Here is a 27103-nt window from a genome sequence, read left to right on the forward strand (position 1 = left end):
CCCCCGGCAGACCAGAGACACTGGGAGCAAAGCCGCAGCCGCGGTGTGGTCCCGCGCCTCTGAGGCTTTGCCAGAGCAAAGCCTCAGAAGCGCGGGAATCCGCCGCGGCTGCGGCTTTGCTCCCGGTGCCCCTGGTCTGCTGGAGACGGTCCCCAGCAGACCAGGGGCACCGGGAGCAGCTTTTCTCGCCCCGGAGGTCGAGGTGGCGGGACCGCTGCCTGCGAGCTCCGGGGCGAGAAAGCCCCGTTCGTAAGTGCGGATCCGACATAAGTCGGATCCGCGTAAGTCGGGGACTGCCTGTAGTGCTTTAAGCAGGCCATGACCAACATGATCAGGGAAAACAGTGTAAATGTTTTAATTCTGAAACCATCAGTTCGTTAGACCTTTTCTACAATGTCACCATTGCACATTCATACATGTAGCCTGCAAGTAATGAAGAAGTGACTGACACACACACAGCCTCATAATATAAGTATGTCATAATAGCCTCATATAACAAATCTCTGAGGGTACATCTACACTTGCCCCCTACTTCCAAGTAAGGAGGCAAATGAAGCATACCGAAGTTGCAAATCAAGCGTGGGATATTTAAATATCCCGCACTTGATTAGCATCTTCGCAGCTGGTCGCCATTTTAAAATGCCAGTCACCCGATGTAACTTGCCGCGTGTAGATGCGGTAGTCCGATTTAAAACCTTTCCTCAAATTAACTTGAGGAGTACCAGTTAATTAGATTTAAAACCCTTCCCTGGAATTAACTGATACTCCTCAAGTTAAATTTGAGGAAAGGTTTTAAATTGGACTACTGCGTCTACACGCGGCAAGTTACATCGGGCGACCGGCCGCGAATATGCTAATCAAGCGCAGGATATTTAAATCCCGCGCTTGATATGCAACTTCGGTATACTTCATTTGCCTCCCTACTTCGAAGTAGGGGGCAAGTGTAGACGTACCCTGAGCTACTGTTATGAAGTCACACGCTGAACTATGTATTTCCACTTCTCTTTGACCTTTCCTTAATGAAAGAAGATATGACAACTCTCTTAACATATATATGATAGGCAGCACAGATAACAATGCCTATAGTTAAATTTGCCCAACACACTGGATTATTTCTCTGTTTCCAATTGCTTTTATAACTTCAAACAAACAATATGTTCTGAAGTTTTCCATGTTATATGTCAGTCTTAGGCTCAATTTTTCAGGAAGCATCAGATAAATGATTCAGCTGCTTCTCAGAATAACGTTAAGAACAAAATGCATTATTCTGCACACATTTAACCTCTCCCTCCCCCGCTCAAACACACACCTGTTTTGTTAAGAAATTAGCGCTTTGAAACAAGGACCTGCAAATTGGCAGGGACTTTGTCTTGGTGCCAGGGCTGTGCTTTATGCTGTCACTCTGAAAATTTGCGAAAATATGGCAAATATATAAGCTTCTGAAAAATCTCAGTTCACGCATGCTCAGAATAGACTTAAGAGTTCAGCCACTAAATTCTCTAAAGAGTTCCTCAGAACTGAACAGTCTCCCTCCCCTCACATATCTTATACAACAACTGGACTGTGTATGCACCACCTCAACATCTGTCTTGAATGCAAATGGATGAAGAAGAAAAATTGGGGATAGGACCATAAGCAGAAACATTAAGCTTGGTTTCTTTTACAGTCAATGAAGAATGGACCATAAGAGGATGTGTATGAAAAAAGCTTGTTCAGGATTTTAAGTTAGGAAGTTTAAAAGCAGGTATCTTTTAAACACAATCAAGTATTTGTTTTTTTGTGATGATCTATTTGTTTTGGTAAAAGGTGCTACTGGAGCTTATGTCTAGCTCAGGAGCGCTCAAATTTTTCTTAGTGTACTGAAACAAGACCCAGGGAGTGTTTTGCAGACACCTCCTCTCCTACTGCAGAATACTCAGATGGCAACTGAAGCAAACAATACTGGGAAGCACTATGCATTTTGAGTTTGATTTATTTTAGCTGCTGGATATATAAAGGAGAAGCCCTCACCAGGGCAGCCAGGTGCTCCACAAATCACAATTGGACAACCTCCGGTCTAGCTTAAAAGGTTGGAGACCATTAGAAGATCAGTTAATGAATATCTGTGAAAGGCAGCAGAGACCTATTTTGAACACAAACGAGCAACAGACTGACACCATCTAGTACATGGTGCTTTTCATCAGTTGATCGCAAAAGCACTTTACAAAAGAAGGTCATCATCATCATCATCATACAAATGGGGAAACATAGGCCATGATGTCTCTCCTTAACTAATAACATCAAAGTTAACATACTTTCTCTTAGGGTGTGTTTGACACAGCAAAGTTATTTTCGAAATTGTTTTGAAATAATGGCTGGCTTATTTTAACTTCTGTAAACCACATTCTACGAAGAAGAACTCCTATTCTGAAATAGCTATTTCGAAATAAGGCGTATGTAGAAATAAGGCTTTCCCATAATAGCCCCTCATTAGGGCCATTCTAATTTATTCCGCCTGGGGCTTTAAATCGAGCTAGCACGTCTACATTAGGGAAACTTGTCTTGGTCTAATTTTGAGGCTTCCCTGCAGTGTAGACATGCTATTTTGAAATAAGCTATTTTGGAATCACTTATTCCAAAATAAGTGTGCAGTGTAGATGTAGCCTTACAGTCCTACCCTTACAGCTGAGATACTCCTTTACCTTTTGTTGCCATCAATAATTTTGTTCTCTATTGACAAGGTTTTATTGCATTACTTGACAGATGTAAGCTCCAGTACCATCTATTGCCTAGAATATTTAATATACATGACATTAATATACAGCAGCACAGATATCCTGAGCTCTATTACCATATCACTAAAGCCCTCTATATTTTCAGTTGCATGCACAGACATTGCATTTGCAGGAACTCATATTCATGCATAATAGAAATGTGCCTGTTTGCAAGTTCAAATGCCCAATTTACCTCTGCATATACCTGTTAGCACATACAGCTGTGGCGTTTTGGAGGCAGAGTGAATGCAATTCTATTTGGCCAGTCCACAGGCTGTTGCTTTCATGATTTAAAAATGTTGCCTTAATAATGACTTGAAAATAAGAGCAACTAAATGTCCCAAGCTAGCCAAGCTAAAAGGAGCTTTTGATACAGTAAATAACACTACAGAGAAGCTTTTTGTTTGGTCTTATTTCTTTTTTTAAAGATTACCCACGAGTGAGTGAGTCCCACCACATGATGACACTTCAGCATGTACCATGCTGTTACATGACAGCAGCTTCCGACAGCACTCCATTGGAGCATAGGGAGAGAATAAGAAACATACATATTTTTAAAACTGTAAAATATGGCAAGAAGGACTTACTAGAACTTTCCCATAACTCCCTGAGACCACATCTTCATTTGCTATGCTGTAGAGAGATCTTTTGGCATTTGATTTGGAGGGTTTAGTTAAGACTAGGGATGTAGACGAGTAGTCAACTACTCGCTTTCCTCCCTCTTGCTGCCTCTGTATGAGAGGCAGCACGGGGCAGGGGGGTGGGAGGGGCGGGAGAGGATCTGGTGCTGGAGGGAGCCACCTGCCCCTCTGCTGCCACCAAGCAGTCCCTGTTCATGGTGGCTGGGGCTGGCCATGGACAAGGGCTGCTGCCAGAGCAGTCCCTGCCCATGGCCAGCCTGGGCTGCTGCGAACAGAAACAGTGGTCCAGGAGCCACAAGCGCCGCACGCAGTTCTGCATTTGAAGTGTGGTAAGAACCAGGCGGCTTTCACTATAGCTAAAATGCAAAGCCACAGCTGGGATGGCTCAGTCCTGGCTTGAGCTGGTTCCAGGAGCTTCCTTGGCTGCGGCTGTGATGAGTGGCCCCCTTATCGACAAAGGGGCCTCCACAGGCTGGATCTGGCCTGCCAAGCCCTGACATTCTCCCGCTCTCAGGCCAATTGAGACCTGGGGACAGGGAGTGCACAAAGTCTCCTCCCCCCACCAGAGGTGCGTGGCATCAGAAGGAACCATTGGCTGTTTTAAAAATTAACTGCAATTTAACATCCTTACCAGATCCATGACAGAACTGCAGTTAGGGTTGCCACTATTCATTGGACATATTCCGGGAGGTTTCAGGACATGGCATAATCTTTAATTAAAGATTAATCTTTAATTCCTGGAGATTCAAGGGCAATCCTTGAGGGTTGGCAACCCTAACTGCAGCTCATATTACAGACACTCTGTAAGTTACGGTAAAGTTCCAGTGCTCTTAATCTTCCATATTTCCAAATATCTCCACCAGCCCATTGTCAGAGAAAAAACAGCAAGTGAAGTAGTTATTCAAAATGTGTCTCAACAGAAATGCAGCGGATGTTCTTTCATGATCACCCAGCTGTGATAGCCATTATCATAGTCTGCATTGAAATGTGCTTCAGAGCAATTTCAAATCTAAAATTATGAGTCAAAAATGCTGTGTTAAAAACTCTTATTTTCTGTGCTCCTTTCAATCTTTAGGCAATTATCCAGACCGAAATCATCCCTATTTGGAGGAGTTGCGGGGAGGGAAAAGGAATGAAACTAGTTCAGAGGCATATCTTATCATAATCTTCTACTGTATGCCAGTATATTCACAAACAAATCCAGAATATCAGAAAGAACTTGTTTTCACAAAAGTCTTAGTCTTAAACTATGATATAGAAACCAGAATCATATAATGTGGCTGCTGTAAGCACACTGCATACTCTGAAATAAATACTGTAGGTGCATTTTACGATTTCCTGCTCCAAAAGCAAGTACTGGGATGGAATACGTGCCTTCTACTGTATTTAAGAATGCAGCATACAGCAGCACTGCAGACCATTAAAACTGGCACTGCTGTAGAAATTGGAGGTCAGAATCTCTTTCAATGTACAGTAAGTTGTCTTCAGGAATTAGATAGCTTTGCTCCACCCCACACTTTTCAAACAGAAATTCTCTTTCTAATCAGAGAATTACATAGCTCTAGTTTTCAACAATTTACCATGAAGCAATTCTCAATCATATTGAAGAGACAGGAACATTTATGAACAGATTTTAAAAACTAGAACATATCTGTAATCTAAAGTATGTTTAAAAAAATAAAAGAAAAAGACAAACAGGTTTAATCATATTTTCAAAAACAAAACAAAAAAAAATGGTTAAATTACCACTAATAAAAATCTCTCAATTTTAAAGTAGCCTACCGTACATTTCACTACCTGTCATCCCCGCACCCTTTTTTTTGCTTGGTATAGGCAAGAAAAACTGACTAGAAACAAAGTAAACTGGCTAGTCAATTACATATTCAAGATCTTGATGCATTAGTACAAGATAGCAATATTTGGATTATGAACAGTACAAGAAAGTGTTTACATAGAGTGGGGACAAGTTTAGCACAAAACTTAAGATTTATAAAAAAAATGCTTTGACATGTCAAGAAAGAAAAAACATTTAAAATTTATAACCCCTACTGTAAAGACCTTTATTTTCCCATGAAAATGAAAAATTCCAAGGAGTCGGAAAAAAGAACAATTCATAAACACAAACATTGGTTTGTAATTTAAATGGTAATTTAGTAGATGAGAACTAGAAAGCAAAAGATGATTTATTTATTTCCACTGTACAAAATGGAAAGAACTTTACAGCACAAGTAAATAGTTTTAAAAATGCTTAATTTTAATAATGCAATGTATTTTATGACAGACATATAACAGATGGAAGTACTAGATAAATTTTGATTGGTTAAAAATTGTGGCTAAAAATACTTGGGGCAAATTTTCATTTGGTGTAGCTCCACTGATTTCAACATGCAGATTTATACCACCTGGAAATTTACATGAGATGGGTTAAAAAGCCATGGCCCAAACATTTATTAGCTGTAAACAACCATCTCTGAATTTTATTTATAGTTCCAGGAAACACTTCATCCTTGATTTTCTCAGAAGCTCTTCACAAGTGATTCTGAAAGTTGTTTTTGTTTGTTTAATTAGCGATATATGCTGTGATCATTGGGTTGGCTCCTCAGGGCAGAGTATTTTATCAATTCTTTTTTATGTTCTTTAAAGCAGGAATGGGGAACCTTTTTGGGTTGGGGCAGCTGACCCCACAAGGCAACTAGATTTTGTGTGCTCCAGCCCCATGGTGGGACGGGAAGGAGTGCCAGCACTCCTCAAAGGCTCCCCAATGCTGGGGATGGACGCAGTGGCTGAATCCAGGCAAGCCAGGGGCCACAGGTTCCCCCCACTCCTGCTTTAAAGGGTCTTTCACTGACTCTAAGACTCTTAAATACTGATTTTAGCTGGTGAGTAACAAAATCTAAAATTCACTCACAACAGTATTCACAAACAATAATTATTAAAAAGGGTAGATTAAGGAAATATGCACCTTTAAGCTTAGTTATCTAGATTCAGAAGAGAAACCGCCATAAATTCTTCAACACTTTACAGATAGATGCCTATGTCTATATTGATATGGACCTTCGCTCACTTACGTCCACTTCTAATTCTGCCTCCAAGAGTTTTAATATTCCCCAATAGTTTATCCTTCCAGAAATGTACAGGAATTAGAGCGGATGAGAAAAATGTCAAAACAAAATATCAACAAGCCAAAAAAGGGAACAATCTAAATTTTTTTCTGATCAACTAACAGGATTATATGAGGGATATAAAAAAAATCATGTTTAAAAAGTTAACCAGTTAAATGTTATGAACCTCCCACGCCATGGGCTGCTTGGGCCAGGCCATGCTTTGCCACATGCGGGGACTACTCGGGTCAGGCCACGCTGTGGGTGGGGGACTGCTCCAGTCTGGGTGGGCCACTGGTTAACTAGTTACCCCAGTAAGCATGCTGGTAAGGCTGATGCTTTCTGATTAACGCTTTGCTTTCTGATTAACCTAGATTGTATACAAGGGTGTTTTCCTTGTGACTGTACATATTACCACTAAATCATCTTAAAGCAGTAGAGGAATACACTGGGCCAGATTCTAATCTCAATAATATCTGTATAAATCCAGAGAGTCACTGCAGTAAAGCCAGTGGAATAACTCCAGATTACACTAACATAATGGTGATCAGAAAGAACCTAGCCCACCAGTCCATCACAGGGCTCCTGCCAACTATATATTCTAAGCAGGACTTAAATATGACAATGTCATAGCAAAAATTATTTGAAAAATCAGGCTCCTTGTTGCTTACAAGTTCCCTGAACACAGGTTTAAGATTCCATAATTTCCCCCTCCATAATCTTAACCTGACTAACTCTGAACTAGGAACCAAAAAGAGCCCTTTGAATAAAAGGGAGTATTGCACATATTAATATTTAGTAATCATTACACAGCATTTGTACTGACTAGCAGTACGTATTACTCTATTATATTTGGAGTTTTAGTTTTTGTTTGTTATTTTCTGAAGTATCATGACTGTAGCTTTACTAGTACTTGACTGCATTCGATGAAATTGCTTCCCATTACAGAGAACATGAACTATTGCATTACTGGCCAGGGGCCCAAGCCATTAATAACCACCATATAATAATTTCCTGTAAATTAACCTGAAAATAAGAAGATCAATAGGAACCATTTTAAGTTACACTTCACTTCTATTGGTACAATTCAGTTACAAAAAAACAAAAGAAAAAACAGCTTTGTAGTTCTTTGAAAGAACAGAATAATATTTGTTTCACTGTTCAGCCATTCCCCACAGACCTTATCCAATACAAGTTTGGAGAATATATGCACAAGAGGTGTCTAGGACTATGTAGTTCAAAACACTGCACCAACATTCACTATTTGAGAAGGACACTCTGATAATGAAAAAAAAAATCTCACTTCTTGTCCAAAAAAATCTGTACCTCCTAAAACTGCAATCACCATCACAAATAACTACAGCATGAAAGAACTAAAAGACATTCTCCGTTGTTAGGTTTACTGTTTGTGCATATGGCAGCACTTGGTTGGTTGGTTGTTCACCTTCTTGTTTGCAAGGGTATTTGATCACAAAGTACAACAAAGGAAAGAAAATGCATTTTAAAGAGTAAGAAAATGGCAATATGATGCAGACTTAAGTTCAGTACCTGAAGCTACCTTGTTATGTAGATGTAGTTCTTGTGAAGTCACTGGCAACCTACCAGTTTACACCCATGGTGAAGCTTATCAAGGGAGATTAAAGCTCCATCTGAGCTTCTGAAACTACCTCTAATCTGAACTGTCATTCATGTTAAAATTCGACACTTGTCAACAAGGACTTAACAAGACTTTGAACTTTCTCACCCATTACCAAGACAGTTTCCCCAATTATCACCTGTAATACCATTAACTCACAAACATCACACTCTCCCTACCTTTAATATCAGCAATTCACAGACACTTACCTTCCTTCCTCCCCCTTCCCACCCCCCCGCATCCCCCTTCTGTTCTGCAATGTGATTTGTCCTTTTCATATTTGTTCATTTTTTTTAATTGTATCCTTTGGTATATATGGTTGTGACTACTTTCTTCCACTATTTGATCTGAGGAAGTGGGTCTGGCCCACGAAAGCTCATCATCTAATAAACCATCTTGTTAGTCTTTAAAGTGCTACATTGTCCTGCATTTTGCTTCAACTACCCCAGACTAACACGGCTACATTTCTATCACTACCTCTAATCTGACAGGGTGAAAATAGCAATTCACACGATTTCTCAGCAAGGGCATGACTTTATCACAGGGGTAGGCAAAGGGGCCTCCACAGGCTGAACCCGGTCCGTGGCCTCTCTGCCATTCCCCAACCGTGAGGCCAATCGAGACCTGGAGCCGGGGGAGCATGCAAAGTCGTCTCTCCACTGGGCGGCTAGAGAGAAATGCCAACTGTTTTAAAATAGCTGGTGATTTTCGGGGGAGGGGGGAAACATTTCATAAGCTCTCCCACTCCCAGGCCAATCAGGGTCAGACGTGAGGGAAGCACAAGAAATCTCCTGACTCTGCCCCTTCCTTCTGGGGCAACCCAGGGCCACTTCAGAAATTTATGAAGTGGCCCCCTTTAAAAATTATTGCTCACCCCTGCTTTATCAGAAGAAGCCAGAACTAGGTTCCATAAACAAACACAGGCATGAAAAGGAAATTCCAGGTCTAGGATTCATCCAGATTTTGCTACCTGGGCACAAGGTTTCTGCCATTCTCTCCAGGAGCTTTTATACCTCTTCACTGCAATATTTACTTAAGGGAAGAGGAATGTAAAGTTGGAGTTAACTACTATCCAGGCAGTGCCAAAACACAATGCTCCCTGCCTCTCTATTTTTCAAAGCCATTCCAGATGGCATAGTGGTGCCAAATATGCAGACAAGACATAACTTTGCTAAAACACCTGGTCTGAGATAAGTCTTTAAAAAGCTGTTTTAGGAGAGTTGTATACCATCTGTAGAGTTAACACAAAAGTGCCAATAGGAGCGGCTTCTATAAACAAATAAGACAAGGAGCAATGAAATTATGTGGTTGCCAGTACAACAAGGGTTAACTTCAGTTTCACATTCCTCCCCCCTCTGCTGTACACAGATCTCTCTCAGAAGCTGGAACGGATTTTAAAAATGTTTCATGAGTGAGATGCGTCATAGTTTGCATGAAGCCACAGAGCGCATAAGTGGCAGAGGTAGGAACAGATCTCAGGAAGTTTTGGTGCAGAGTTCTATACACTTATTACATGCCACTCTTAAATTTTACATCTAGTATTTGTTGAGTTTATGTTCCTTTATTTTAATTTTTTTAAGTATTTTTTATATTTGAGAGAGACATATACACACAGACAATCTTTTAGATGTAAATATTCTCTCCCTTCCACGCATCTCATTTCCCTAGTCATATAAAAATTACACATTGCTAATGGTACCTTAAGAGCACCACAAAGCTCAACAGTATCTGCATCATCTACTACAGTTATTCTGAAGTTTGGCGTCTGCAGGAGTTCTTTGAAGAGAAGGCCATTCTCCAGGATTTTACTGCCTGTTGAGGGGGAAAAAAGCAAGCAATGAATTATTTATTTATTTATTCTCCTGGCTTTTTAGAGCAAGGCAGAATACTTCAAAGCAGGAGTTAATGCTGCTAGAACAATCGCATTACTTCACCACCACCTCCTTTTTGTTCAAATCCATTTACCTTTTTTCTTATAACGTAAATAATTAAAAATAGCTAACTATTTGTCCAAGTTCTCTTCTCAGCGGCTGCAATTCTATGAAATACTTTAAGAACATGTCCATACCTACTGTTAAAAACAGTCATGAATACCCTAATACAACTCGCTAATGCTGTCCTAAAAAACAGGAATATGTCAACATTTTAAATTAAATTAAATTAACTATTTAAAATAATTAAATACAAGAAATGTTAATGTGACACTAAGATCACAAAGCTAACTGCACAAAGGTTAAAAAAAAAAGTTAATGTTCTAACGACATTAATTCGCTCAGATTTCATGCAGTTGTGTCTATTTGCATGCCTGTGAGACACTGATATTTATGAATAGATACACTCTCCAGCCTTAGAGGAGTGTACAGAGCTGTTAGGGAATGTCTACGCGGTACGCTTATTCTAAATTAAGATATTCCGAAATAGTTATTTTGAAATAGCATGTCTACATGACAGGGAAGCCTCAAAATTAGTCCGAGGCAGGCTTCCCTAATGCAGATGTGCTATCTCGATTTAGAACCCCAGGAGGCCCTGGTGAGGGGCTATTTCAAAATAGCAGCCGTAAAGCATCTACACACGCCTTATTTCGAAGTAGTTATTTTGGAATAGGCATTATTCCTCATGAAATAAGGTTTACAGATTTTTGAATAATTTCAAAATAATGGAATGCCTGTGTAGACGCTCACATTGTTATCTTGAAATAACTGAGCAATGTACATGCACCTTTAGTAGCTCCAATTGCAGGATAAAAGCTCACACCTACAGTTTGGAAGAATGTGTTACTATGAAAACGTATAAAGATTTGGTAATACACTCTAACCTCTAATCTGGCAACCCTGGGAACAGGATATGCCAGATTAAAGAATTTGCCGAGACAGGGAGGGCACTGCGGGGTCTGGGCATGAGGGGGACGGGAGTGAAGTGCTTACTTGACACCCCTCTCCAAAGGGCACATGTGGCTCTGCACTCCCTGCCTCTCCCTCCAGCCACTATAGAGCAGTGGGGTAAAGCCACAGAGGAAGTTGCTGTTTCCCCAGCTGGGGAGAGGGAAGGACAGTGTACACAGCAGTTTTCTCCTCCCCTTGCCAGGGTCTGTGCCATGGATGTCCCCAGACTAGGGACACCCAGATTATAGGGGTTCAGGTGTACCTTCAAGTTATAAAGATGGAAAGATAAATATTCACAAACTGCACCACCTGTTCTAAAAATAATCTAATTCCTGGATATTAAACTGTGAAGCAAGTTATGTAGCAAAATACTCTGCACAGCAAGGGCACGACTACTTTATCAGCATTAAACAGTGTTATTGTTACTTGTGGGTTGGTAATTATTTAAATGTAAAAGTAGTAAGGGCCAGCTCTGAAGTCACAATCCTAATGAGGTGTCATACCTGCACTCCTGAATGCTACACTTGGAAGGGCGAGCATTGCAGAAAGTACAGTAATTAAAATATGAAAAGCTTAGCAGCTTCTGATAATGACTGATTAAAGCTGTTCAAATTATTCAATGTGGAATTTTGAGGATAGGTGTTTATACCTTAAAACACTATTATTACACAGAATCTTACCTATTGTGGTTTCACAGAACTTCTCTGCTGCTACCTCGTTGGCAATGTTTGCTCCCATCAGTACACTGATGTCTATTCCCATTTTCTCTCGAATAATGTCAGAAATCAATTTGAGTCCCTCTGGGCCTTCATCTATTCCCTGCAGCCAACATTGAAGCGAATTACTAAAATGGTATTAGACATAACAGACCAGACTGTGTCACAATTATCCTTATGGATACAATCAAGTTTATCCAGTTAGTGATAGAAGACAGTGGACTTGCTACATCTAAGACACATCTGGCTATACAGTCTTGCCACTACTGTGACCTCTAAAATTGCACCTAAAAATTACAAATTAAACTATCAAGGTCTAAAAGATGATGACAGGAGGATTTATTTGTGCTAAATAAAGTGCCATGAGTAGATCAATGCCAGAGGGTAGAAGAGAATTCAGCACTCTTTACTCCTTGTGTCTTTTTCAGGGAACTACAGAACCGCCTCTGTCCAAATCTATTTCTCCCATGGAACCAATATGAGGTGAATTAACTGTTCTTTCCCCACCCTGTAGAAACACAAGACTCAAAACTGTCCTGCTTCCTCCCAAACGTATAAATATTTAGGATGTTACACACACACACACACACTTTTGTAAAGTCTTATTTTTAATGGTTTCTCATATCTAGCATGTAGACAATCACTTTAAACTACACCACAGATTTTTTTCAAGTATAAAAATGTATTGCTGAAAACCATTTAACTTTATATACGCCAAGAAGAAATTTCTGCTTGGCAGAGGTTTGCACTCCTAAGGCTCAAAAATATTTTATTTTTAAAAACATTGCATCCCTAAGAGACATATGTATTAAACCCACCAATTGAAAACACAAATCAATTTCATTCCCATGCCACTTAAAGTTCCCACTTAACATCTTTGTGGGGAGCATAATGTATAGTGATGAGGATCTGAAAACATACTCCTATATATGTTATTTAACTGCTCCAAAGATGTTTTTACAATCTATTTATTAGATGCTCCCTGACTAGGCAACTAACCAGCAGCTGCCATTCAGACTCTTTGGTCCATAAAAAGCATTTGGAACAACTTTCTAAATATGAATTTGTGCAGTTAAGTGAATAACCTGCACTGAAAGAGATCACACATGGCTGGGTACCTGACAGATAGAAAAAACTTTGGCTGAAATCAGAGAGAGGTGCACCTGCTTAAACTATGGAATAGTAAACCGATGTGGATCGGAGTTGAGACATTCCACAGTGTAGAGGTATGCCCATCTGGTGTAGAGCCAAAATAATGGCTCCCAACACAGGCCAGGGAACAGTCCCTATTTGTTGCAATGGTTACCAGAGGCAGCTAGACTGATTTCCTCTTATTCTTCAAACACAAATATTCACTGAGTTCCAGTTATTTGGTCTGTCATAATCAATGCAAGGCAACGTGATTACAGAAGCATCATGTAGGTTCTCTTTCAGCCAACTGGACCTTTATCATTCACCAATGGTCCAGTTTTATTTTCACATATTAGGTCAAATTTCAGGTCTGGCAGTTAAGCTTACACCTTTTATTTATAGAGTCAACTGCGTACAGAACACAGAGACAAAGGACCCCACCAATGCCATTTTACCTAGCCCTCTCTCAGAAAAGAGCTACCTTAAACACAGCATTTGTTCCCAGTGCCCCCTCCAAACATACTTGCGTAGATACAAGGAGAGAACACCTAATAAAAATCTGACTACAACTAAGTAGTGTGTCTAGTGGAGATGGTTAGGGATGTGTGTATACACATGCCCATGGCCCTGTCCACAGAATGGTTCGGGGGCAGCTCCTTGGGACCCATCCTTTGGGGGGGCTCCACAGCAGCTGCTCCACCCATCCTCCATTCTGATGGGAGCCCACAGGGCCCAGGGTGTCTTGGAGGATTACCGGAGGGCCTAGTGTGAGGTGGCAGCAGGAGTTTCCCCTCGCACTCGCTGTGGCAGCGGGTGCCAGAGCAATGTAGCAGTCTGCTCCACTGCCATCTCCCAGCCCATTCGGCTCTGCTTCACTGCAGAGGCAGCAGCGGCAAGTGGAGCGCCCCAGTCTGGCCCACTCCTCTCACCCAAGCAATGAAGGGCTCAGGGAGGTGCAGGGTGGCGCAGGCTGGGGCCATGGTGCTCTGCTTCCTGTTGCCGCAGCAGAGTGTAGCAAGGGCTGGGAGATGGTGGCAAATTGGAGCAGATTTCTGGGTTGCTCCAGCTTCTGCCATCGCGGTGAGTGCGGAGGGCGAAGGAGGCAACCCATGTTGTTGCAACACACCAGGCCCCCCGGGGTTGCGTAGCTCCAGTGAGGGGGCTTCAATTAATGGGTGGGTACAAGAGGGGCAAAGCAGGGGTGGAAAAAGACAAGGTGGGGTGGAGCAGGGGAAGACATACAGCAGGGTTGGAGCAGTGGCAGGAGATAGTGGGGTCTGGAGTTGGGGTTGCAGGATGACTCTGTGCACATGTATGTGTTTAGAAATAAAATGCGTTAGCTCCCCCATTACTTATGAAAGCTGAGATTCTATTCTCACATTCCCTTTTGTTTATGAGATCAGATCTCTGCCCCTTTATACAGGCTTACTGGTAGAAAGTGACAATTTGTGGTTTGTACACACTTGCATCAACATTTTAAAAAAAGTTTGCACTATTTTTCTCAAGAGAGCAACTACTGGACTTTAGATGCAGTTTAACAATGGGAAGTTGTCTGGTAACCAGTTCTGGCTCATGTAAAAGATGTCATTGCACTTTATATTAATTATTCAAACTAAGAATACACTAAATGTTTATGGAAAAATAGAAAAATATTTTCCCTTCCATAAATACTTTTTCCTTTGGATAGTTTTACCAGTGCATTAAATATTTATTATTTATATAAATATTGTCACTAATCATTAAGAATTTAAACTGCATTTTTGAAGGAATACAGATCTAGTTTCTGATCCAAATCAGATCTGTGTGTAGGATAGCAAGCCTTGTGGATAAGGGAGAAGCAGTGGACATGGTACTCCTAGACTTTAGTAAGGCATTTGACATGGTCTCGCATGACTTTCTTATCAATAAACAAGGGACATACAACCTAGATGGGGCTCCTATAAGGTGGGTGCATAAATGGCTGGATAACCATTCTCAGAGAGTAATTATTAATGGTTCACAATAATGCTGGAAGGGCATAACAAGCGGGGTTCTGCAGGGGTCTATTTTGGGACCATCAATGATGTAGATATTGGCATAGAGAGTACGATTATTAAGTTTGCAGATGATAAGAAGCTAGGAGGGGTTGCAAATGCCTTGGAGGATAGGGTCAAAATTCAAAATGATCGGGATAAACTGAAGAAATGGTCTGAGGTCAACTGGATGAAGTTTAATAAGGACAAATGCAAAGTACTCCATTTAGGAAGGAACAATCAATCAGTTTCACACACACAGAATGGGAAGTGATTGTCTAGGAAGGAGTACTGCTGAAAGGAATTTAGGGGTCTTAGTGGACCACAAGTTAAAATGAGTCAACAGTGAGACTGAAAAAAAAAAAAAGCAGCAAACGTGATTCTGGGATGTATTAAATGGAGTGTTGTGAGCAAGACATGAGAAATCATTCTTCTGCTCTACTCTGCACTGATTAGGCCTCAATTAGAGTACTGTGTCCAGTTCTGGGCACCACATTTCAAGAAGGATGTGGAGAAATTGTAGACAGTCTAGAGAAGAGCAACAAAAATGATTACATGTATAGAAACATGACCCATGAAGGAATACTGAAAGAATTGGGCTTATTTAGTTTGGCAAGGAGAAAACTGAGAGGGGACATGCTAGCTATTTTCAAGTTTCTAAAAGGGTGTTATAAGGAGGAGGGAGAAAAATTGTTCTCCTTGGCCTCTGAGGAAAGGACAGGAAACAGTGGGCTTAAATTGCAGTAACTGAGGTTTAGGTTGGATATTAAGAAAGTCTTCCTAACTGTCAGGGTAGTTAAACACTGGAATAAATTACCAAAGGGGAGATTGTGGAATCTCCATCACTGGAGATATTTAAGAGCAGGTCAGGGATGATCTAGACAGTGCTTGGCCCTGCCGTGAGGGCAGGGGATTGGACTCGATGACCTCTCGAGGTCCGTTCCAGTTCTAGTATTCTATGGAAGCCATAATAACTGGACTGAATTTATTTTAAGAAAAAAACACAACAAATGGTCTGGTAGCACTTTATAGACTAACAAAATATGTAGATGGTATCATGAGCTTTCGTGGGCACAACCCACTTCTTCAGATGACTGGCTGAATTCACATTGATAGGGCAGCACTGACAAAAACAAGATTCAATTGCTTTATCTAAATAAACTTGACTTGCTTTAGTTTAACAAATAAAAATTAAATATCTGGAGGGTGACCCTGTGCCAGGAATGAGAAGAGACACGGAAACTTGTGCTAAGAAAATAAAATGCCTCACCCTCAATCAAATGAAGAGCAAGAACACCTAAAGCTAAATACTCAAACAAAATGTCATTTAAAATAGTAACTCCCTTGCCTCCGGCTCTAAGACTATTCCCATATTAGAACTGGTTTACTTTTGGATGGCTCTGAACAGTTTGTCTTGTTGCAGCAAAATCATTGATGTGAACACGCGCACTGTCCTCTCAGTCACATGAGATTCTCTCGTCAGTTCAGCATGTGGGATGCGAATTAACAACTAGACTGTTATATTTGTGCTCTGCTCTCCAGCTAATGATGTGTCCTGAATCAGAGGGAAATATTCTGAAAAGCCTGGTGGTGCAAGACATTTTTAAGTTAATCTTGTGAGCGGTCTCACCTCTCCTTACTGAAAATGACAGAATAAAATTAAAACTATTGCATAATAATTCACTAGAGACTAGGGCTCAGATTCTGACTGTACATCCAAACAAGTCCTACTGAACAAATCAAGGAAAAATAAAAGCCTGGCTAGGACAGGGAAAGATTTTTCACCTCCAACTCTCATTTGAATGAGGAGTCCATTATATATTGGCAATATTAACACACTGCACTTGTTATACCTTGATGAGAGTTATCCCAACTGCTTTCTTTGGTACCCGTCCTGTGATGTCATCACAGATCTTATGAATAAACTGATGAGGAATGACAAAGACCAACAAGTCTGCATCTTGCACAGCTTCGTTAAGGTTTGGAATAGCAATCTGCACAATTATGGGAGAAAAAATGGGTTGAAACAAAAGAAATTTAAAAAAAACATTAATTCAATTTAAAAGTGCTCTAAAATAACCAATAAGAGTTTTCTGAGAATGATCATTTCTATTATGCTATATCAATAAAAGCAAAAAACTCTAACAAATTACAGGCCTACAAGTGTGAAAGTGTTAAGTGTTTTCAAGCCAACCCAAACCAAGAGATATTGGGCCACATTTTCAAAGGGGTCTTTCCCCACCTTCTAATGTTGTGGATATAATCAACTGCACAGGCAAATGAAAGCATTTAGATAGTTAACTACCAAATTTGCAGGAACAAATAATGTTCACACCCAGAAATCAGAGTTCAGATAGCTAACAAACATTCACAATCTAACCAACTGAAATGCAAAATTAGATGCTCTTTTTGATGGTCTCCTCCTTAGCTGCTGGTTTGGCAAAACAGTATGCATTTATATGACACTATTGTACTCAGGAGAATGAGGCCTGGTTTACACCTAAAACTTAGGTCAACCTAGCTACATTGCTCAGGATTATGAAAAAAAAAAAAATCACACTCCAAGAGATGTAGTTAAGCCAACAGAAGTCCCGTGTAGGGGTGTTAGCTACTGTATAATAGAACAGTCAACTCAACTCATGAATTCTTAGCAGTTATTCAACTATTCTATAGTCCCCAGAGGGGAGAAGCAGCAGTGCAGGGTGCCAGGTGGGAGCTGGTCTGCAAGGGGAGCCGGTTTAAAAACCAGCTCTGCTTGCAGCAACCCCTGTCTGCAGGAAGTCCAAGCATTCTGAGGACAGAGGCTGCTGGGAGGGGGGAAAAGGAGCAGGAGAGGCTGCTGCGATGTAGCCTCTGTTCATGGAAACCTCCCCTACCCTCCTCCAGTGCTGCTGCCTCTAACAGAGGCAGCAGCGCGGAGGAGGGGGGGGGGGAGGCAGCACCATGAAGCTAGTGCTGGGGGAAACTGGCTTTTAAGATGGCTCTGCCCAGCACCAGCTCCTACTCCCCCCACCTTGGTGCCTCTGATACAGAGGCAGCAAGGAGGGAAGAAAAATGTATGTAGTTGACTAGATTAATTGATAAGCCTAAACTTAGCAGTTAATTGACTACTCGTTCACATCTTTAGTCCAGTGTAGACCTCTTCTTCCATTGACCTAACCACCACCACTCAAGGGGATGTATTTGTGACAGTGATGGAAAAAACCCCTTTCCCATCACTGTGGCAGGTGTTTACACTAAAACACTACAGCAATGCAGCTACAGCAGTGAAGCTGTGTCATTGTAGCACTAAATACAAGACATATCCTGTCAAAACCATGGGGTTTCCTATTCATTAATCAGTTCCTACTCCCACTTTGACCTCTTTCTGGGCCAGATTTGTGATTGCCTGCCACATTATGTTGCCCCCAACCATTTAGATTTGGCAGAATTGTACACTAGCGTGAATGAATACCCTGAAATTCAATGCAGCTTTCAGCACCCAACTATCCAGAGGGTCTGAAATCCCACCTCTCTTTCAAACTTGCCAGTCAGTTTTATTCCAGAATTTAGGCCAAATCTTTAAGGTAATTTTCATATAAGTTTACATAGAGAATAGCATATAGGTCCATAAAGTCAATAAAGAGACATATCTACTACCTGATTATGCTAGATATCAACTATCTTAAATAGTTCAGCTGTTTGGAACCCTTGATCATGCCCCCATGAACAACAAAATATTTGTAGTTTTGACAAAAAACCAAAAAAGTAAATTAAACTCCTACCTTAGGTTTAACTATAAGCAATTTTATACATACATACATACATACATACATACATGTAGAGGCCAAGTTTAGCTTGCAAGTCTTACCACATTTTCTGGAAGCTTGTATCCAGGGAGATATTTTACATTTTCATGTTCATTATTTATGATATCTGTCAGTTTTCTTCCATTAATATTTTCTTCAAAGACCCACATTTTCACTGTGGAGGCAAACTTCTGCATATTTTTTACATTATTTCCTATTATTTTGGCAACTGCAGAGCCCCTGTAGAAATGAAAACAACAACAACAAAAAAGAAGAAGGTGTTCTCAAATGATAGCAACTTTGTTCTGGGGGGGGGGGGGGGAATCACTTAACTCACCCTTCTCCAATCTCCCCCCCCCTCAAAAAAAAAGCCACCCAAGCAATTGGTCTAATAACTATTTAAAATTTTTGAACTAGTAAAACCAAACAAAAATTATTCATACATTTTGCTTCCACAAATACAATCATAAAAGAGCTTAGCAGATTGAAACATTTACTCATACTCCTTCGATTGCTTTTTCTGCTTATCAGACATGTAGGGGAAGTTCAATAATTTCATATGTGCAAATTCAAAAGGATTGTATTTTTCAATGCAACAGGAAGAAGCTACATGCAACTTCTAAATAACTGAAAAATTCAATTTAAAAAAGACATGTGAGACACCAAGTTTTGTAAAATCCTCTTGACAGTGATGAACAGATTTTCTTTGGCAGGAGGCCTGAGGCCATCAATTTCTGCAGAATCTCAATTTTTGTTTAAGATGGGAAGTGAAAGTTATAGCATCTATAGTGTGACAAATGCAAACTGATGCAGTGCCATCTTCCTGAGTTTGTAAATACTTTCATTGCTGCCAATATCTTTTTTCCCCTCCCAAACAGCAGCAGAATAAAATTAATAAGATTCTGGAGTCAAATTTACTGCCATTACTCAGATCGCTGGACAATAACAAAACTGCCCAAGAATTCCAATAGGTAGGGAAAGTTACAAGTTATAATAGTAGTCAGGTATGAGGACTATTTATGAGGGATAAGAGAGTAGATTCTCCCACTCCCAAACCCTTGTGATTTGTGTGCAAGTATGTGGATTTTTTTTAGGTTACTTATTACTATAATTGTTAATTTCCTCCATTCTCCCATTTGTCCTCACCTGCTCCATAGCTTAACAGGAGCATATCAAATGTAATCTGATGGATGCAAGAGGAGAGAAAACACTATACATTAAGAGGCAAAATACTGTTTTAACTTTATACGTTTAGCCATATGTAAGCCCCTAGCATGATTTCCAACAGTCAAGACTTATTATAGAGTATCTGCAATGAATTAGATTCATTCTAATAGAGCTTTTAATATAGCAGCAGGGGGTTGATCACAAGGCCTGAAACATAAGAAACATTTATAACATGCCACATAAAGGCTTTGAGTACTTATAACAATTCTTGTTGAATCAAATCATAAAAGTGTTATTTCTTTAAAAGGCTGCAAGAAAATGTTTTGTAATAAAGTACTTGTTTTGACACTGTATTTCACTTTCTTCAAAATTTCCTGAGCCCAGACAGGCCATGAACATGTTACCAAAACTATTATGTTGATTGTGAACAGAGCACTGCCTGCATGCTACATCCTGGAAAGCACTAGGCAAGCTATTGTGTTAACTCATTTCCTTTGTTTACAAAGTTAGAAAAGGGAGTGAAAATTAGCTTTAAAACCTTACATATAAAGACAGAGGCCTGAAAGATGAGAGTTCTGGGTTCTTTGCTTAGCTCTGTCAACAGCTGTTTGTTACTGTACACAATCTACCTGACCAATCTGTTTAAGTTTTTCTGTCTCTGCAATGGAAATAATAATATTTAACATATCACAAAGGCATGTTGTGTGTAAAGTGTTTTGAAAATCTTGGCTGGAAGGAGCTATAAATACACCAAGTTTTTTAAAATACTACACATTTAAATAAAGGCTCAAAATTCTCTCACCGCTCTTAATCTCCACTACATATTTTGCAAATATTGATAGGGAAATACAATGTTAATTCTAACTCAGCCTATATGCATGTGGTTTTTATTTTGGTTTGGGGTTTTTTGCACCATATGTAAGGAAGTGGAGGATTTTCTGGGTTTTTCCAAGGGCTTACATGCAGAGGGAATGGAACACAGTTTCCCTGTTTGTTACTGGTTTAATGAGGTGATGGAAGAAGGTATTTGTTGTTACAGAGGACCAGTGTGCTAAGTGGGGACAACCAACCAATGGCCTGGAGAATGAAGCCCCCAGCAACTGGTGACTGGGAGGCCCAGCTGGGATGGCACAACCTGTTCTGGCCAGTGGGATGACAATGAGTGCAGGGAGGACTCTGGTGACTTGACCAGCCAGTTGCAAATGATACATGAGAGAAGAGAGGCGGAGAAGAGAGAGGCCCACACAACCTTGCTTATCTAGGACAGAAGAAAAATGACAAGAGGTGGGGCTTAGTGACAGGGATGTCAGCTGCCCAGCTGAAAAGCACGGGGTTTCTGGACTTGGAAGAGAGGCCAGTCAGAGCCCATCTGAAGGCAGGAGAGACTTAGACGTTCTGTGCTGAGGAAGGTCAGGCCTGAGGGCCCTAAGAATTCCTATGCTGTGGTCAGATGCTCAATAAATCTTTCCATTTTACACTGCCTGAATCTCACTCCGACCTAGAGAACAGAGTTGCATTATTCTCTCTGGGTGTGGAGGCCTGGGGGTCCGGAGTGAGTGGAATTCCTGAAGGGGCCCTCGGCAAGATACAGGCTTAATCCTGAAGACAGAGCGGATGGCTGAGGAGGGTTCAGATACTGAAAGGAGTTCCCACCAAGAACCCTAAGCAGCCAACAGTGAGCACAGCCTAAAAGTCCATGACACCATGGACTGACTTATCTAATGTCTTTGCATCTGTACCGTGTGAAATGCTCACACCACAATTTCCTTTGTTGTTTATCAGTTAGGTGGTCTGGACTTTCCTTTTCCGACTAATAAAAATAAGTTGATCTTAGATTTCCTTTGTTCAGGAAAGTTTTAAAATTAGTCCTGCTTCCTATATCACTGTAATATTACAAGAACTGAACTAGGAGTTGGGCAAAGTTACAAGAATGACACCAGGAACCTAAATGCCATAAACAGAGTGAGATCGCAATTTCCCTACCTAGTTTAAATGTTGGGTAAAACAGCACATTCAGACTTCCTACAACTGAAGTTAATGGCAAAACTCCCATTACCTTTAATGGAAGCAAGATTGGAAACATTAGTCATTTGCCCAAGGTGACAAGTGAGCAGCAGATACGACAAAGTCACATTTAGAATCATAGAACATTAGAACCGGAAAGGAACTCGAGAGGTCATCAAATCCAGTGTCCCTTGCCCTCACAGCAGCACCAAGCACCATCTAGATCACCCCGATGTCTAACTAACTTGCTATTAAATATCTCCAATGATGGAGATTCCATAACCTCTCTCTAGGCAATTTATTCCTGTGTTTAATAAAGCCCTATTTTGAACTACCTGTTAAACCTCATTGCAGGAGGAATAACAGGTAGTTTGAAATAGGGCTTTATTTCGAACGCCCGTTTCACTGCCGCGTGTAGACGCAGGCAGTTATTCCGGGCTTGTAAATTTCAAAAAATAGCGCCTGGTCCGGAAGATGCAAATCAAGCGCGGGATATTTAAATCCTGGGCTTGATTTGCAATTCCGAATGCCTACATTTGCAGCGCTATTCTGAAATAGGCTGCAAGTGTAGACATACCCTTATAGTACCACATCTAGGTTGTATCATCATGTGGGACTGTATCAATTGATTTACTAAAGTCTAGGTATACCACATCTACCGCTTCCCCTTATCCACAAAGCTTGTTATCTTATCAAATAAAGTTATCAGATTGGTTTGACATGACTTGTTCTTTATAAATCCATGCTGGTGGTTACCTATCACTTTGTCTTCCGGATGTTTGCAGATGAATTCCTCGATTATTTCTTCCATTATTTTTCCTGGCATAAAAGTTGAGCTAATTGGTCTGTAGTTTCCTGGGTTGTTCTTATTTCCCTTTTTACAGATGGACATTCTATTTGCTCTTTTTCAGTCTGAAATTTCTCCCAACTTTCATGAGTTTTCAAAGATGCCAGCTAATGGCCCAGATATTTCCTCTATCAGTTCCTTGAGGATTTTAGGATGCATTTCATCTGGTCCTGGTGACTTAAAGACATCTAAATTCTCTAAGTAATTTTTAACTTGTTCTTTTTCTATTTTATTTAGCTTTTTATACTGAACAACATGTAGGAAGTCGAACTCCATCTACTTGCACTCACCTTCCCTGCTATTAAAATATTATTGATACAATATATTGTCCAGTGTCCGGTAATTCTTCTTTAAGATGCATTGGCAAAAAATTTGTAGGAAAACCAATATATAAAATAAATCTATATGTCACCATTTTGGGAGCTGAGCTGTTCAAAGTTAAAATCCTTCACGATACAAGGCAGCTGAAAATGTGCAGGACCTTTAACATCTAAATCAGCTCTGATATTAGCTGGCAGAAAGTGGGCATAAAACAGATGCCAGGTTAAAAATAAACTTTTCTGTACAGGCAATCCATTTAGGATAACTTACACAGAGACACAAAGCATAATGCCTTATTCTCTAATTTGTTACACCATTGACTTTCGGTGGAGCATCTGATGTAGAATTAGAGTAACAGAATGGTGGGAAACGGGGGGGAGGGGGCGGAGGAGATCAGTCTAATTTTAGGCAAAGTTTGTTGTTCCAACTAGGAATGTAAAAGAGTAGTCAATTAGTCAACTACCTGATAAGCCTAGTCTCTGTCAAAGGCAACAGGAGGGGGCAAACAGGAGCTGAGCCAGCTAACAGAGGCAGCAGTGCAGGGGAGGGGAATGGAGGCTGGTCCGGCAGCAGCCCCTGTCCACGGCGGGGTCCCAACTTCCCACTGTGACCCCGGTGCACAGGAGCTGCTGGACCTGATGCGAACCTGGACTAAGCAAACCCAGCTCAGTCCCTGTTTGCACTGGGTCCAAGAGCTACCCCTGCTGCAGCTCTGCAGTTTAAATGTAGTTGGAGCCAGGTTGCCTGCAAGCTGAGCTCTTACTACACTTAAACTGCAGAGCCACAGCAGGGATAGTTCCCTCTGAGTACTTTCCCTTATCGACTAATTGTGTACTCAATGCAAATTAGGGATGTAAGCAAAAGCTTATTGGATAGTTAATACACTAGTTGACTAGCCACCCCCCTGTACTTGGTGTCTCCATCAGAAAGAGGCAGCAAGGAGGAGGGAAAAGGTGGGGTGCTTAAAAACCGGTTCCCTCCAGCTCCATGGGAGGGGGCAGTGGCACTGTTCCACCTTTGAAATGTACAAGAGTCCTCCCTGGGGCTCTTGTGCATTTCAAAGTGGAAGCAGTGCATGGAGCCTGGGGCCAGCAGGGGACTCACTGGTTAAAAGACAGGAAACAAAGGGTAGGAATAAATGGTAAATTTTCAGAATGGAGACGGGTAACTAGTAGTGTCCCCCAAGGGTCAGTCCTGGGACCAATCCTTTTCAACTTATTCATAAATGATCTGGAGAAAGGGGTAAGCAGTGAGGTGGTAAAGTTTGCGGATGGTACCAAACTGTTTAGGATAGTCAAGACAGAAGCAGACTGTGAGGGACTCCAAAAAGATCTCACCAACCTGAGTGATTGGGCAACAAAATGGCAAATTAAATTTAATGTGGATAAGTGTAAAGTAATGCACATTGGGAAAAATAACCCCAACTATACGTACAGTATGATGGGCTAATTTGGCTACGACAAATCAGGAAAGAGATCTTGGAGTTATCGTGGATAGTTCTCTGAAAACTTCCACACAGTGTGCAGCGGTAGTCAAAAAGGCAAATAGGATGCTAGGAATTATTAAGAAAGGGATAGAAAATAAGACACAGAATATCTTACTGCCCCTGTATAAAACTATGGTACGCCCACATCTTGAATACTGTGTACAGATGTGGTCTCCTCACCTCAAAAAAGATATTTTGGCCTTGGAAAGGGTTCAGAAAAGGGCAACTAAAATGATTAGGGGTTTGGAACGGGTCCCATACGAGGAGAGGTTAAAGCGACTGGGACTTTTCAGTTTAGAAAAGAGGCGACTGAGGGGGGATATGATAGGGGTATATAAAATCATGAGTGGTGTGAAGAGGACAGATAAAGAAAAGTTATTTATTAGTTCCCATAATAGAAGAACTAGAGGACACCAAATGAAATTAATAGGTAGCTGGTTTAAAACTAATAAAAGAAAGTTCTTCTTCACACAGCGTGTAGACAACCTGTGGAACTCCTCGCCAGAGGAGGCTGTGAAGGCTAGGACTATAACAGAGTTTAAAGAGAAGCTAGATAATTTCATGGAGGTTAGGTCCATAAAAGGCTATTAGCCAGGGGATAGAAATGGTGTCCCTGGCCTCTGTTTGTCAGAGGCTGGAGAAGGATGGCAGGACACAGATCACTTGATCATTGTCTTCGGTCCACCCTCTGTGGGGCACCTGGTGCTGGCCACTGTCGGCAGACAAGCTACTGGGCTAGATGGACCTTTGGTCTGACCTAGTACGGCCGTTCTTATGTTCTTATATATTCTCAGAGTTTCAATCTCTGAAATGCTTGAAAAACCTGCTGGGGCTTTTGTACATTTCGAAGGTGGAATGTGCAGCACTTCCACCTTTGAAATGTAGTAACAGCCCAGCAGGCTCTTGCTACATTTCAAATCAAAAGCGCCCTTATCGACTGCTTGAATAGTCGATGGAAATTCCATCAACTATTCAATTAGTCGATTAATCTAATTTTAACACCCCTAATGCAAATTGGGTAATTGTGCAGTCAAAACAATTACCCGCCTTGTAACATCCTTAGTTCCAACCTTACAGGAAAAGCAATGTTTCCAGTTCTACCTCTTGAAAGTTAACAGAAGTAAAATACATCCTTATTAAACTTAAACACACACATCCTAAAACACACTGTACAAAAACAAACGCAGCTTCCCGGAATTTCCACAAATTCACAACCTGACTCCAAGAAGCAATACGTGAAGTGGGCTTAACTGAAACTAGAGGTGAACAAAACAACTTCAGTCAGGCTCTGCACAAGTGGAACCTGATGGAAGGGGGGGTTCTGACCGGGCTGGAAGGGGAGCAGAGATTTTGGATATACGGTTCAGGTTTCTCTCTCACTGAACTTGATAATATTTCCACTTGGGATGTTAGGAAGCCTGTAATTTGGTAACCATATAGCCAACATTTTTTGTGATTAAGTACAGCTCTACGTTAAGGAGCTTAGAAGGCAGCGCATAGTCGGGCTGGCTCAGTCCTGGCTTGCACCAGGTCCCAGCACCTATCCCTGCTGCAGCTCTGCATTTAAAGGCTCCTGAGAGCCAGCCCGCAGTCCCAACAGCTACCTCCTGGAGGCGCTGCATTTAAAGCACCTCCTCACACACTTGAAATGCAGAGCCACAGAGGGGGTGGGTGTAGCCGGTAGCATCAACTGCTAGGCATCCACGTACCCATGAACTGTTTTACTGTGCAGTGGAAATTAGGGATGGAAGTGCCGTGCAGGCAACAGGGAAGAAGTCTGATTCTCCCTCGGCCCCAAAGGCGGCAGCGAGCGTAAGCCAACCAAGGGGAGACTCCGGCCCGGTGGCCTTGCCGCAGAGCGCCCTGAGGCGGGGAAACCCGCCGTCCCCACAGGGCTGGGTGGGGCTGCGCGCACAACCCTCCCCGCCCAGCCCCACGGGCCTCCCCCGCTCCCTGCAGCGAGCGCTCTCCCCCCGGGCAGCCGCACTCACCAGTTCCCCGAGCCCACGATGCAAACCCGCAGCGGCGGCGCGGCCAGAGCCATGGCAGGCGCTGCAGCAGCCGCCCCCCTTTCCCCCCACGCGCCGCGGAGCGGAGAGAAAGGCCCGCCCGCGCCGCCGCCCTCCGGAGCTCCCGCGCTGCCCCGCCCGCGGCGTGCTGGGAGCTGTAGTCCGGCGGCCCCGGGCGGGGGCGAAGCTGACTCGGCCCCTGGGCGCCGGCTGGGCTGGGATCCGCACCGGCCTCCTAGCGCCTCTCGTGCGGGCCCTGTGCCAAGCCTGGGCCGGGCATGCGCCTTCCTGGAGCTGCTGGGGGGCCAGAGGCTCCAGTTCTTCCTTGTTCCTCCCCCCGGGCAAGCAGGCATGATCTCGCCTCTGCTAGCCAAGCGGAGCTTGATGCGGGGAGGGGAGAGAAGGTGTCTCCTTTTTCAACCGGGGGATAAGTCGCGCTGTTGGACAGAGGTGCACAACTAGGGTGCGGTTTCTTGCCATTTTAACCAGAAAGGACACTCTCTCAATGACTTAACCACCTGCATTCTGCTACAAAGACCTTTTACATCTGCACTTGAAAGGGAATCCTCTGAACTGTCATTCATGTTAAAATTCGACACTCTCCGGGAA

The 27103-nt window shown here is 41.9% G+C and overlaps 1 protein-coding gene across 2 annotated transcripts in view; it reads right to left on the bottom strand.

Moving 5' to 3' along the window:
* GPD1L (glycerol-3-phosphate dehydrogenase 1 like) overlaps positions 1–26755 on the bottom strand; it is a 37655-nt gene extending 10900 nt beyond the window's left edge. The window contains exons 1-5 of one of the 2 annotated variants that reach the window (XM_075921973.2): positions 26477–26748; positions 18723–18900; positions 16726–16866; positions 11694–11832; positions 9831–9943 (exon numbers count right to left, since the gene is read on the bottom strand). In XM_075921973.2, coding sequence (XP_075778088.1) covers positions 9831–9943; positions 11694–11832; positions 16726–16866; positions 18723–18900; positions 26477–26529 — 624 coding nt within the window. In that variant the 5' untranslated portion in view covers positions 26530–26748. Of the gene's footprint in view, positions 1–9830; positions 9944–11693; positions 11833–16725; positions 16867–18722; positions 18901–26476 lie in introns of both variants that reach the window. The other variant, XM_089776614.1, reaches the window with a different exon arrangement.
* Positions 26756–27103: the final 348 nt, after the last annotated feature.

This window comes from Pelodiscus sinensis, chromosome 2, assembly GCF_052426305.1.
Source record: "Pelodiscus sinensis isolate ZL-2025 chromosome 2, ASM5242630v1, whole genome shotgun sequence".
In the NCBI taxonomy this organism is placed as follows: Eukaryota; Metazoa; Chordata; order Testudines; family Trionychidae; genus Pelodiscus; species Pelodiscus sinensis.